Source organism: Physeter macrocephalus, chromosome 21 (assembly GCF_002837175.3).
Source record: "Physeter macrocephalus isolate SW-GA chromosome 21, ASM283717v5, whole genome shotgun sequence".
Classification (NCBI taxonomy): Eukaryota; Metazoa; Chordata; class Mammalia; order Artiodactyla; family Physeteridae; genus Physeter; species Physeter macrocephalus.
The window spans coordinates 90,265,594-90,279,991 of NC_041234.1; the positions used below are offsets into that span (position 1 = coordinate 90,265,594).

Below are 14,398 nucleotides of genomic sequence, written 5' to 3' on the forward strand. Positions count from 1 at the left end.
TTCAGCATCAATTTATTCGTTACTAGTGATTTCAGAATGAGTACGATCGATAACACAATACTGCAATCAAGAAAGCAGCCTTTATGTGATTAATAAGGCTTTTTAATGGAAGAGCCACTAAGCAATGATTCTTTGAAAGTGTTGACCCTAGCACCAAAAGTGAGAGTCCTTAAACTTCTGTTGTATTCACATAGTCAACGTTTTACGTTTATTTTTTCAAGGCTATGTGATTTAGATTACTTCACCATCTCTGTGTGACTGTCTCCAATTGTAGGGTAGTGGAGGATATAGAATCTGTTCTTTTGTGATATTTGTTTGGGCACTTCAGTGATTTTGCATTAGGCACAGGTGAAAATAAAAAACAGCATTTCATAGCAAATTTCGGTCCCTTTCTCAAAGACCCAGGAAAGAAGTCCAACCCTTGTAAGATCAGAAGGATTTGCTCTGGTCCAGAAAGTCAATGACTCATTTGAAACATACATTTTTCTTTTAATCTTAAACTGGAAAGCTCCACTAAGATCATAAAGTTTCCTTGCTTGACTGAAGCAGCAGCATTTTGAGAGGAGGTAACTATAAACATTAATTTGAGACTTGCAAGCTAACATTAGACTTTGCTTTTTGTTTGAGGCCATGTAGTGGTTTCACTTTGCCTAGAGTCCCTTTAGATTGAGGAAGATAGGGGTATAAAAATGCAATTTCTCAGTGATGTTACTCTGAAGTACTTTATTATGCAAATAGCTGTGTGGCCAACAATGTGTTCAGTGACCTGCCCGATTCCCTGTGCACACATGCCTTCTTTCTTGCTTTTCTATAAAGGCATTAGTTTCCATGACTCGAGACGAAAAACATTATCAAATGGGAAGTGTTTAGTGCCTCTGAGAAGCTATTTTTTGGTCTCACTTGAGTTGTTAGAAAATAGGCCTGCATCTCAAAAATTTGACCTTTTCCAAGGAGAACAGTAGTTGAAGCTACGAATAGATTGAGTACTCACTGCTTGAAGCTACTCTCTCCATTGATATGCAATTCACAAATCAAGGCAATACAGTACATTTGTGCTACATTTGGGGTCTTTGATCTCAGCCCCCTACCAACTGTAGATACATCCATATCTCCTGCTTTAGGACACATACATAGAGCTGTTACACAAGACATGAGGAATTCAATATTAAGGCAAACTTGATTGTAGTTATTTTCCAACTTTTTATCCTAGTTCAAGTAACTGGGTCTCTATCTGGTCCCTGAGACTTTTCTGTACTGATAAGCTACCAAATCTTGAGGGATGGAAAACCTGCTTTGTTCTTGTCGGTTCTGACCCCAAGCTATATTCCTGTGACTGAAGCCCTATTACCAGCTACCAGACTTTCCTTGGTGCTACCTGCCAGCTTAGATCTTTGAATACCACACTCCTTAACAGTTTGTGGTTATGCTCTGTACACTTGGGAAATTCTTTTATCCATTAATATCACTATGTCAGGGAATTCCCTGGTGATCCAGTGGTTAAGACTCCACGCTCCCAATGCAGGGGGCACGGGTTCGATCCCTGGTCAGGGAACTAAGATCCCTCATGCCTCACGGCACTGCCAAAAAAAAAAAAAAATCACTATGTCAATAGCTCGTCCATGCCGTATGACTGTTATTGTATTTCCTTGGAGACCATGTTTCTTCTGTATGGCAGTGTCTATTCCTGTTACTTGACGTTTTCAGTTTCCCACAGTCTGCAGCACCCCAGTGTGCCCTATATTTATTAATCCTTTGGTTCCTAGTTATGTCACAGAAAAAGACAGAACAATACACAGGAGTGTCATGAAAAGACTGTAGCTTCTGGGAATTCCCTGGTGGTCCAGTGGTTAGGACTTGGTGCTTTCACTGCTGTGGCCTGGGTGGGTTCGATCCCTGGTTGGGGAACTAAGATCCCGCAAGCTGTACGGCAGGGCCAAAAAGAAAAAAAAAAAAGAAAAAGAAAAAGAAAAAAAAGATTGTAGATTCAGATGCTTTGAACTTGTAGGACATTGGAAGACCGTATTTTTTTTTTTTTGCAGTGAAGATGTTTATAAGGGAAATAAAGGTGAAATCAGTATTTTGAGAAAGGTGGAGAGAGTGAATTTTGCAAGTTTAGAGGTGGTAGAGTGAAGTAATTAGAAGTATTTTGGTTGGTTGGAAATCAACAGAAAACATTCAGAAAAATATTATGCAAAAAAGGGAGAATTTGTTACGAAGAGGTATCTCATGGAACTCATGGGTGTAAATGCAATTCACCTTGAGGAAGGGACTCTCTTGTCATCTCTGTCATTTTTATTTGTTTTTATTTGTATATCTGCTTCATTCTCTGAAGATAAGTCTTGTCAGATTTTAAAGTAATGGAACAGAAAATATGATCTTTTAAAATGCAAACATACATGTGATCATGTAACTCCCTGCTTTAAAACCTCCGATGGATTTCCACTGCACTTAGAATAAAATCTAAAGTCCTTAACATGCTCTACAAAGCCCAGTGTTATCTGGTCCCTACTTCCTTCTCTAATCTCATTTCCTGTGACTTCTTTTTTATTCCTCTGACTTTGTAGATAATTTAGATTACTGCTTGGGGGTCTTTATATTTTCTGTCTCCCTTACTCTTTATTATATCTCCCTGTCCTACTTTTTCTAGTACATGTTATTCCTGAAATTATGCTGTTCATGAATTTATCTGTTTATCATCCAATACCATCTCAGTTGTGAGTTGCATGAGAGCTAAGACATTGCCTGTTCCTTTCACTCTTGTCGCTCCAGTACTTAGAATTATGCATGACACACATTAGGGACTCAAACACTTGCTAAACCAATTAAAAGAGCAAGATGATTGAACATTGAGAGTCAGACATCAGCAGAATGACCTGGCATTAGGGAGAAAAAAAGGCATAAACAATACTAATGTTATTTTAAAATATACAGTGTATAACAATAAGCAATACATAGTCATAATAACTCATATTTTTTTGAATTCTTACTCTCTTTTTGGCACCGTTCAAAGAACTTTATCTGTGTTAACTCATTTAATCTTCTCAACAGCCCTATGAGGTAGGTGTCGTTATGATCCCCATTTTAAATTTGTGGAAGCTAAAGCATGAAAATGTTAAGCCAGGATTCAGGATATAGAGCTAGGTAGTCTGAGTATACACAAAGTACACTTAAACACGAATGGTTATTGCCTTCCTTGGTTGCACAGCAACACAGCAAAACAAACTTGATTCTGGAGCAAATTCTCCTTCAAACATTCTCTAGCCAGTTATATCTAAGGCCTGAATATAAGTCCTAACTTAAAGGTTGGAATAAGTAAGAAGACCCAAGGGCAAATCAAAGTTTGTGAGAGGTGGGATCCAAGTTGTTCTCAACGCAAATAAAAAAAGTTCAAAAATTGAATTGACCAACTTTACGAATAGTGAAAATAAAATCACTGGAAATAAAATGTGAAGGTAGATTTCATTTTGTTGTCTCTAATTAGTGGTCTTTCAGAATGAAGTACACAGCGCTGTTTAAAAAACACTGTGTGTGTGTGTGTGTGTGTGTGTCTGGGGGGGGGTGGTCTCACATTCAAGTACTTCATAGTTTGTCTCAAAAAAGGGCAATATTAAATTCTTGTGCATTTATAAGCATTCATCCAACCAGTGGAAGATATTTTTTTTCAAGTAGAGCAAAATCAGTGTCATAAAAGAACTACTGAAGTATAAATGTTGAGGTTATTCTGGCATCCAACAAACCTCAGACCAGAAAAAACAGAAAAAGTGTTTACCTTAAGGGCAGGTGAAAGGGATACAGAACCATCCATTAAGAGGGCATTAAAATGGAAATCTTGATTCTTACTGTGAAATGTTGAATACATTTTTTTTTAACAGTGTGTGTTGTTTGCCACAAGATGGCAGCTAAGCAATTGTCATTTGAATATGGCAAAGGTAGGTAGGCAGTGTTGTGCAGAAATCCTTTTTATCTCTAACGAAATACAAGCTGAGTTTCAAATTTTGCTTCTAACAATATTCACATTTGTAAAAGCCATGGTACCTAGGACCTTGCCATCAAATATATAGAGAGCCAACATTTGGCGGGGGGGGTATAGACTTTTAAAGTTGTTGGGAGGATGGTATTGATTATTAGCCAAAAAAAAAAAGTCCTGGATAAGTCTTATTAAAGTACAATCAAACATAGAAAGCACAAGCTATATAAAAAGATGTGCCATGATCTTGGAGAAGAATGGAAATGTATAGGTTGGATGAGGCAACCAAGCTTCATTACAGCTAATTAATCATTCCAGCAATGATGCTCATCTTGGTTGTTGAATCAATGGTTCAGTAAACTGCATCAATCATTAAGAGACCCAAACCATGAGAAGAAAACCATTTTAGAAAGGTGCATCAGGCACAAAACATGGTTTTTAAAGCTCAGCCTTCTCCATGAAGTCCTTTCTCTTTTCCTCTGAATTTGTATCACACCTGCTGCCCAAACCACTCCCTTTAGGGAGTGCCTGGAGCTATGGTGTAGTCTGTGTCTTTTGAATTTTTTTTTTTAGATTATAAAGTCCTTATGGCTAAGAAGTCTGTTCTACTTTTCCATGCTAAACATGTGGCTCACCTGGCAGAGTGCTCAGTTACAGAATGGTCATAGTAGCATGGGTAGTATAGTACAGAAGTTAAAAGTGTGGAGCCTGGAGCCATACTGCCAGAACTTATATCCCATCTCTGTGTAACCTTACTTAAGTTATTTAACGTCTCTGAGCCTTAATTTTTCTCAAATGTAAAATGATTAGCAGTTAATATAAGTAAAACATTTAAAATGGTGCCCGGTGTGAAGTAAGTTCTTTATTAGTCTTTGCTATCAATGATTCATGTCTTGGAGAGGCCCCTAATATGAAAGGCCCGGGTTGCCTCTTGAGTTGCCTCCTGGTAGAGTGATTAAACCTGGTACTGGGGAACCAACTGCTCTCTACTGGTAAGCCCTCTGGTCACAATGACGCCAAGTAATGTTTCCTTAAGAGAAAAAGTTTTGTCATAAGTACCTGGAAATCCCATAACCCGTTCTATAAGGAGTAGTTTGTCCTGTCTTACTTCCATGAAAGAAGTTTGCTCCATATTGGAATTTACAAAGTTCTGTTAATATGGAGAGCTCTGCTCTCTAATGGTGAGGTCTTTTGTTTCGTAATGTGTACAGCTTTGTTGAAGTGTTGGTCCAGTATTGTCTGTTGGACTGTGTCTTATCCCAGCCATATGATGGGATGGGTGGGGGGATCGGTGGTAATGGAAGGTATTCAGTATTTGTTGACTCTTACTTTTAAGCCTTGTGGTAGGACCTTTCACATACAGTATCACATGTAATTGTTACAATTACTAGTCACGTTTTACAGCCAAGGAATCTGAGATTCAGAGAGGTGTGTAACTTTTTCAAGATCATATGAGTAATGTTTTACCATGCAATACTATACAATCGTGGATATTGTATGATAGTGGAACCAGGATTTTAATCGAGACCTTTAGCTAAGGCACATGTAATTCTTCTTAAATTCCTTATATATTACCATGGGAAAGGTCAGGTCTCTCAGCCGGTTCTAGTCAGTGATGCCAGCTCCTTTATTGCTTAAAAACAATGTAAGAGAATATACCACATGTTCTTTATCCATTCATCTAGTGATGGACGTTTAGATTGCTTCCATATCATGGCTATTATAAATAATGCTGCAATGAATGTAGGGGTGCATATATCTTTTAAAATTACTGTTTTTATATTTTTTGGGGAATAGCCAGAAGTGGAATTGCTGGATCATATGGTAGTTCTATTTTAATTTTTTGAGAAACCTCCATACTGTTTTCCATAGTGGCTACACCAATTTACATTCCCACCAACAGTGCACAAGGGATTGCTTTTCTCCACATCCTTGTCAACACTTGTTTTTTGATGTCTTTTTGATAATAGCCATTCTGACACTTGTGAGGCAACATCTCACTGTGGTTTTGATTTGCATTTCCCTGATGATTAGTGATGTTGATCATTGTTTCACATGTCTGTTGGCCATCAGCATGTCTTCTTTGGAGAAATGTCTACTCAGGTCTTCTGCTCATTTTTTACTTGGATTGTTTGTTTTTTGGATATTGAGTTGTGTGATTTCTTTATATAACTTGGATATTAGCCGCTTATCAGATATATCATTAGCAAATATTTTCTCTCATTCAGTAGGTTACCTTTGGTTTATTGATGGTTTTCTTCACTGTGCAAAATATTTCTAGTTTGTTGTAGTTCCATTTGTTTATTTTTGCTTTTGTTGCCCTTGCCTCAGGTGACAAATCAAAAAAAAATTGCTAACAGTAATGTCAAAGATCATACTGCCTGTGTTTTTTCCTAGGAGTTTTAGGGTTTTGGATCTTACACGTAATTCTTTAATCCATTTTGAGTTTATTTTTATAAGGTGTAAGAAAATGGTCCAGTCTGATTCTCTTGCATGTAGCTGTCCAGTTTTCCCAACACCATTTACTAAAGAGGCTGTCTATTCCCTATTGTATATTCTTGCCTCCTTTGTTAAAGATTAAGTGACCATGTAAGCATGGGTTTATTTAAAGATTAATTGACCATATAAGCATGGGTTTATTTCTGAACTTTCTATTTTGTTCCATTGATCTATACATCTGTTTTTGTGCCAGTATCATACTTTTTTTGATTATTATGGTTTTGTAGTATGGTCTGAAATCAAGGAGTGTGATACCTCCAGCTTTGTTCTTCTTTCTCAAGATTGCTTTAGCTATTTAGGATGTTTTGTGGTTCCATACAAATTTTAGGATTACTTGTTTTAGTTATGTGAAAAATGCCATTGGTATTTTGGTAGGAATTGCTTTGAATTATAGATTGCTTTGGGTAGGATGAACATTTTAACAATATTAATTCTTCCAATTCATGAACATGATATATCTTTCCATTATGTCATTTCCAATTCTTTCATTGATGTCTTATAGTTTTCAGACTACAGAACTCTCACCTCTTTGGTTAAATTTACTCCTAGGTATTGTGTTCCTTTTGATGCAATTGTAAATGGGATTGTTTTCTTAATTCCTCATTCTGATAGATTGTTATTAGTGTATAGAAACACTACATATTTCTGTATATTAATTTTGTATCCTGAAACTTTACTGAATTCATTTATTCTAATAATTTTTTGGTTGAGTTCATAGGGTTTCTATATATAGTATCATGTCATCTGCAAATAGTGTCAGTTTTACTTCTTTCTTTCCAATTTGGATTCCTTTTATTTCTTTTTCTTCTCTTACTGCTGTGGCTAGGACTTCCAATACTATGTTGAATAAAAGTGATGAGAGTGGGCATCCTTGTCTTGTTCCTGATCTTAGAGAAAATGCTTTCAGCTCTCCACCATTGAGTATGATGTTGGCTGTAGGTATATCATATATGGCCTTCATTATGTTGAGGTATGTACCCACTTTGTTGAGAGTTTTTATTGCTAATGGATGTTGAATTTTGTCAAATGCTTTTCTGGATCTATTGACATGATCATATGATTTTTATCCATTTTGTTAATGTGGTGTATCACATTGACTGATTTGTGGATATTGAACCATCCTCTCATCCTTGGGAAAAATTCTACTTGCTCAAGATGTCTGATCATTTTAGTGTATTCTTGAATTTGGTTTGTCAATATTCTGTTGAGATTTTTGCATATATCTTCAGGAATCTTGGCCTATAATTTTCTTTTTGTGTGTATCTGTGTCTGGTTTTAGTATCAGGGTAATGCTGGCTTCATAGAATGAGTTTGGAAGCCTTCCTTCCTCTTCAATTTTTTGGAATAGTTTGAGAAGGATAAGTATTAAGTCTTCTTTAAACGTTTGGTAAAATTCAACCAAGAGGCTTTCTGGTCCTGCACTTTTGTTTGTTGGGAGTTTTTTGATTACTGATTCAATTTCCTATTAATAATTGGTCTTGGATTTATTGTAATATGTTCCTTCTTCTGCCGTTTTTTCGCTCACTTCCTCCCAGTGTAGTTTCACTGTCACTTATATGGAGGGAGAGGGTATCCCCAGTGCTTTCCATAGTGCCTATGTAGAGTAGGTTTTCAAACGTTGAAAGGAAATAAAGTTTCTAGGGGATGTCGAATTAGTTTAATGCTAATGAGGTATTGGTATCCATTATCTAAAAACTGGTGGTTGAAAAACAGATAATCTCCATTAACCCCTGTGAATTACACTTGAAATAATGAAACAATCATTATCTAGCAATTAATTGGTCAATACCATATAAATTATTCTCCCACAGTGGCTTTGAGGAACATAAATCAAGTTGAGTTGCTTTGTTTCCATTTTCACCTCTGAAGAGCTAGGTCTCATAGAAGTGTGTTTATCCAAGCCCCTCCCCCAGACTCTCAAAAGAGGTAATACATATGTAACAGTTTAACCTCAATTATGAGCTCATATTGGTGTCTGTTTTGATTGGAAGTCTCCTGTTAATGTCACCAATCTACACTCTTAACCATCTCCTCTTTCCATGCCTGCCCTTACTATCTCAAGATGGATACAGAATAACTGAAATGTGAAGGAAATTTTCCAAGAGAGTTTATTTGATTGTTTTTGCCCATGACTCTCCACCTGTGATAAACAATTTGTGTTAAATTAATGAAAAATATTTACGTTGTTACACATATGTAAATGCTTCTAAAAAAACATTTCTTTCTGAAACATGATGGCTAGTGTTAGAATGATTTCTAGAATGGAAAAGGAAAGCATTTTTAGAAGTAGACTCTTTTTTAACCTTCAGAGTTATAACTACCCCCCAAGAGGAACTTAAACTAATAATTATGAAATCAGTTTATACTTTCATTGATGGAAAATATCTTAAATAGACATTATCTTAAATAGACATCCTGCTGAGGACCTAGAGATAAGCTCATCTGTAGAGCTGCACTGGGTTTTTTATTTTAATTTAAATTAGCTAATTTTGTGCAGCATTTACAGTATTATTACTCTTAAGAAAATTCAAAACTCCATTTTAAACCTACTAATGTAATAGCTACTCTTCAGGGTAGAATAATAAAAGTCACCTACACAACTTGGAGGCTACAATCATAATGTTTTGTAGCTCCAACTGATATAGAAGAATGTTCCCCCAGACTACCAAGTGGTGAAAACTTTACAGAAAAAGCATTTATTTCAAAGAAAATGATGTTATTTCTGATACATTTACAATTGCTTTCCACTTGTCTGTATTCTCTGGTCTGCCTTAGAGGATGGTCACCAGGATGTAAGCAATCAAAGTTTATTCAGACACAGTTTCCATTAGTTTCTATTGCCCAGCCTACTCAGCTGTAGAAGAGGGATGAAATAAATACTGATTGGCTACCTACTTTGTATACAACACTATGCTAGACACTGAAGACAATACAAAGATGGATAATGTGAATATTGACCTCAAGTAGCTCACATACATATTGGGGACATGAAGTGTATGTTATCATGTTAAAATATGGGATACAGACAGGATGCCCACAAACTGGTCACCATGTTCAAAGACTGTATCCTAATATACTGCATTTGTGAAATGCATTACAAGTCATTTGTTACCAATAATTTTTAAGTTGCTGAAGGTTCTAAATTATTTACTTAAAGCATAATTTTGTTAATACTACTACCTCTATCACTTGCAATCATTTACATTTTTTGCAAGAAAAAGGAATGTGTCAGTCGTGTGAGAATTTGGCCCAGTGACTCCTCAGCAAGTGTGCAGGTAGGCTTTCTTGACCCTCTGTCCAGCTCTTGCACAGATGTGAGGAGTATACATGACATTAGGAAAAGAGAAATGGGGTGCAGAGCAGGGAAGCAAGTGTCCAGCTGGAATCTTGCTTATATCATTGTGAAAATATTTCTTTCTCCAGGAATTATGTTTCCATCTTTTAATTTTTCTTTCTTGGGTTTCTGTGGTAGCCATGCTTTCCAAGTAAATGACCCAAACACCTCCAATTACTTCCCAGTAGCCTCTAGACTGCTCTCAGTCTTGATACAAACATAGCACAAAAAGTAAAAGATAGCACATAAATAGAAGGTGCCAGAACCATACTTGAGCACTGTATGCCTCTGCAAAGTTTGTGGTTTGTGTATCCAGACTACTTCCACCCCGGGCATAGTTCTGTGTGTGTGTCTGTGTATGTGTAGAGGGTGTGGGGAGGAGGGAAGATCTACATCAGAATGATCTGCTTCCTTCTCTTCTATTTACAGAAATAGTTGGAAGTATGACTTCATGGATTCCAGAAAGAACAAACGTACTTTACACTTGCAGGGGCAGTGTTTTCATAGAGGACGGTAAATGATCATTCTAAAAGTACTATTTGGGTAGGTTGAGAGACTCTCTCCTTATTTCATGAGAAACTGAGGCTCAGAGGAGTTAAAGCCTTGCCCAAAGCCATATGTCTTGTAGAATATGGCTGCTCGGTATCTTTCTTTCCTGTCCAAGTCAGTAGTGGAACAAATGGTCATTCTGCTGTAACTGTTGTTTTTCTCTTCCTCCTTGTCCTTTCTGTCTTCTCCCAACTTAACAGACCACACCTATACTTCACTTTGCTGATACTGGCAGACAGCCAGGCCTGGGGTAATGTCTAACAACAAAGTTCCTTTGTACTCACAGGTCTTTTTGCTTATGGTATCAGTGAGGCACCTTGTCCTGCAGGTAAAGAGTATCTTTTTGAAACAAGGAGTTTTTCCACCTTCCTCTTTGCCTATCCTATTATATCAAGGAATAGCAGTGGAGACAGTTCACTTTCTCAAGGCCACCATACATTGCTAACTTCCTGACCACTGACGTTGGGATTTTCCTCACCTCAGTCTTGTCTTACAGTGCATGTCCTATAAAAGCAGAATTGTGGCAGGTACTCACAGCTGAGCCAGCACTTGAATACATATGGCACCTTTCCCTAAACCTTGAGTGGCAGGCTCCCTGGGACTCCCTGGCTGGTGCTCCATTAACCATTAACCTTTATGCAATTTTCATTACTTCTCCCTGATCAGCTCACAAATGTGGTCAAGAAAGTCTTGCTTTGTTTGTGAGAGGGGAGTTGTTTTTTTCTTCTCATGTTTGGAGCATCTGTCCGATATGCTGAAGCCACCTGCCTCCCCTTCAGTTTTATCTTGTGGAAATATGATTATTTAATATTTTACACAGATTCAAAGTCTTTATCCAAATATCATCTCTGACATCTATCTTATTCCATCCATTCTATTGTAGCACATTACATATGTATACCTAGTGGAATCTCAATTAATGTTTGGTTCTGGATTCCTTCAGATGGATATAGCAGTTTTGAAGTGCACAGGGGAGAGTGTCTATCACTGGAAAGTATCAGGGTGGGAGTGGGGAGAAACTAAGGGGATGATGAATCAGTAGAAAGCCTAGTGGATGGAGCGCCTCTGTCGGCCTTCCATCTATGCTCTTGAGTCTAAAAATTCTGTCCTTCTTAGGAAATTGATCTGCACGCTTTTGCTCCTAATTGTTAATGGACTACATAGCAAGCATGGTATAAGTATCTCCCTTTCTCTATTTGTACTAAGAAGTCCTTTCTGTCTTAAATAGCTGTAGAAATCTTGGTGGCGGAGGGGGCTGTAAGATGAGGCTGTCTTTAACTCCCTTACTAAGACTCAGGCTGTTTGGTTTTAATCCTAGGATTCTGGGACTGCTTCTCTTCACATTGGAATAGAGCAGTCCCGATGTAGCCTGAGCAAATGGCATGGACAGGTGTATGTGCTCAGGTGATCTTCAGCCAGAATAACAACTCTGCCAAGAATTAGTCAGAGTCCTATTGCTTATGGACAAAGAAGGATCAAAATGGGATCATCTAGAAGCTCTGAATAGCCTCGCAACAGGATGACTCAATAAGAGCATATTGGGTTTGGGAGCCAACATTTTGGAAGTTGGGTACTAAAACTGAGTGAAGGTTCAGCATTTGTGAGCTGAGGCAGTCACTTACTGCAGTGCATTGTGCTGATTGCAGGGAAAAGTTGATGGTGACAGCATGCTACCTTTCTCTTCTAATTGGCAGACAAAAGCATCAAAGAATAAATAAATATCCCTGAGCCAGCTTGGAACTTACTGAACAGGAATTGCCCAAAAGAATGGAGGAGAAAACAGGCAAGGTTTCACCCAATTCATTCTCTGCTATGTTACTGTAAGTCCAAGTGGGCAATATCAGTCAGTGTAGTGGGTATGGAAATGGATTGTTCAGGTTGACATGTGGTACTTTGAGATACCATGAGAATTCTCCAACTTAGAATCAAGCCAGCATTCATTAAAGACAACTGGAGAATCTTTTTCAGCAGGCCGAAAAAAAAAAAAAATCTGTGCTCCTGCCAAAGAGTTGTTACATACACCTGCCCTGCTGGAGAATGAAGCAAATCTGGGTGGACTGCCAGGCTTCTGACTAATTTATCACATGATAGAGCTGATAGAGGAGGAATCGTAGCTGAATGGGAACACAGAGATGTTGGGATGTGTCCACATTGACAGCTCAACTAACTAAAGCATTTGCTTTGCAAGTAGCAAGGTTAGTTGGTACTATCTTAATAGTCCAAATGTTGGCTTTAAAAATTGAAGTGGGCCGGAGGCGGCGGCGGCGGAAGTCGGGAGGTGACTCCAGAAGTTGGGCCGCGGATTCTGGACCCCCGTCGGAAGCGGCTCGCCAGCGCTGCCATTCTTGGCAGACGGAGCGACTTGGGGGTTCGGGCTGTGCGGCGGCCACGGGGTGTTCCCAGGCGCTCGCGAACGCGTCTGTGGGCCACAATGTTGCACCCGTCCCCCCAGGCTAAGCCCTCCAACCCCAGTAACCCCCGAGTCTTCTTCGACGTGGACATAGGAGGGGAGCGAGTTGGTCGAATTGCCTTGGAATTGTTTGCAGATATTGTACCCAAAACTGCAGAAAAATTTCGTATATTGTGTACAGGAGAAGAAGGCATTGGACCCACCACTGGGAAACCTCTCCATTTCAAAGGATGCCCTTTCCATCCAATTATTAAGAAATTTATGATTCAGGGTGGAAACTTGTCAAATCAGAATGGGACAGGTGGAGAAAGTATTTATGGTGAAAAATTTGAAGATGAACATTTCCATTATAAGAGCAACAAAACCATCGCTAATGTCCGGGATGTCAGGGGATTTGCAAACTAGCAGACCTGGTTAATGTCCAGGCTCCTAAAGGACATTAGTGGTGCCTGTGCCTTCTTATCTTCATTGTTCCAAGATGTCCCCATCGGGGTATGTTGCATCATTCAAGTTATAAGAATGGACATCATGATAAGGAGGGATTACTGAGCATGGCAAATGCAGGCAGCAACACAAACGGCTCTCAGTTCTTCATCACCACGGTTCCAACTCCTCACTTGGATGGGAAACACGTGGTGTTTAGCCAAGTGATTAAAGGAATGGGTGTGGCAAGGATTCTGGAAAATGTGGAGGTGAAAGGTGAGAAACCTGCCAAATTGTACGTTATTGCAGAATGAGGAGAACTGAAGGAAGGGGATGAGTGGGGAATATTCCCAAAGGATGGATCTGGTGACAGTCATCCAGACTTCCCAGAGGATGCAGACATAGATTTAAAAGATGTAGATAAAATTTTACTAATAACGGAAGACTTAAAAAACATTGGAAATACTTTTTTCAAATCCCAGAACTGGGAGATGGCCATTAAAAACTACACAAAAGTTTTAAGGTATGTGGAAGGCTCGAAGGCTGCTACTGAGAACGCGAGTGGAGCAAAGCTGCAGCCTGTCACTTTGAGCTGCGGGCTGAATATCGGCCCTTGGAAACTGAAGATGTCTGATTGGCAGGGAGCAGTCAACAGTTGTTTGGAGGCCCTTGAAATAGATCCAGCAAATACCAAAGCACTGTACCGTAGAGCCCAAGGATGGCAAGGACTAAAAGAATGCGATCCAGCATTGGCTGATCTTAAGAAAGCTCAGGAGATTGCACCAGAGGATAAAGCTATCCAGGCAGAATTGCTAAGAGTCAAGCAAAAGATAAAGGCACAGAAAGATAAAGAGAAGGCAGCTTATGCAAAAATGTTTGCTTAATAAGGAATTCAGTTTTGCTTAAGTATGCATTGATTGTATAAAGCGAAGAAGACAATTTAAGGATTTTGTCTATTATGTATGATTCCTAATGTGTTCCCTCTGAGACTTCAGTTCCCATTGTTTACAGTCTAGGAATACACAGGGATTCACTCTTAATAGACCAGTGTTACAAAATATGGTGAAGTTGATTTCATTTTAAATGGCTCTCTGCATTACTCACAAAGGATAATGGTGTCCAGCGTATTTTAAACTCCTAGACGCATCTTGTTTGAATAAACAGATGAAAACTTAAAAACAATAAAAAAATAAAAATTGAAGTGCACTTCACTGAA

General features: G+C 38.5%; 1 protein-coding gene across 1 annotated transcript; it reads left to right on the plus strand.

Moving 5' to 3' along the window:
* Positions 1-12,780: 12,780 nt before the first annotated feature.
* LOC102991119 (peptidyl-prolyl cis-trans isomerase D-like) lies at positions 12,781-14,121 on the plus strand. Its single transcript, XM_024128236.3, is given in 2 exon segments — positions 12,781-13,113; positions 13,287-14,121. Coding segments are annotated over 2 exon segments (1,113 nt in total). The 3' UTR covers positions 14,067-14,121.
* The last annotated feature ends 277 nt before the right edge of the window (positions 14,122-14,398 follow it).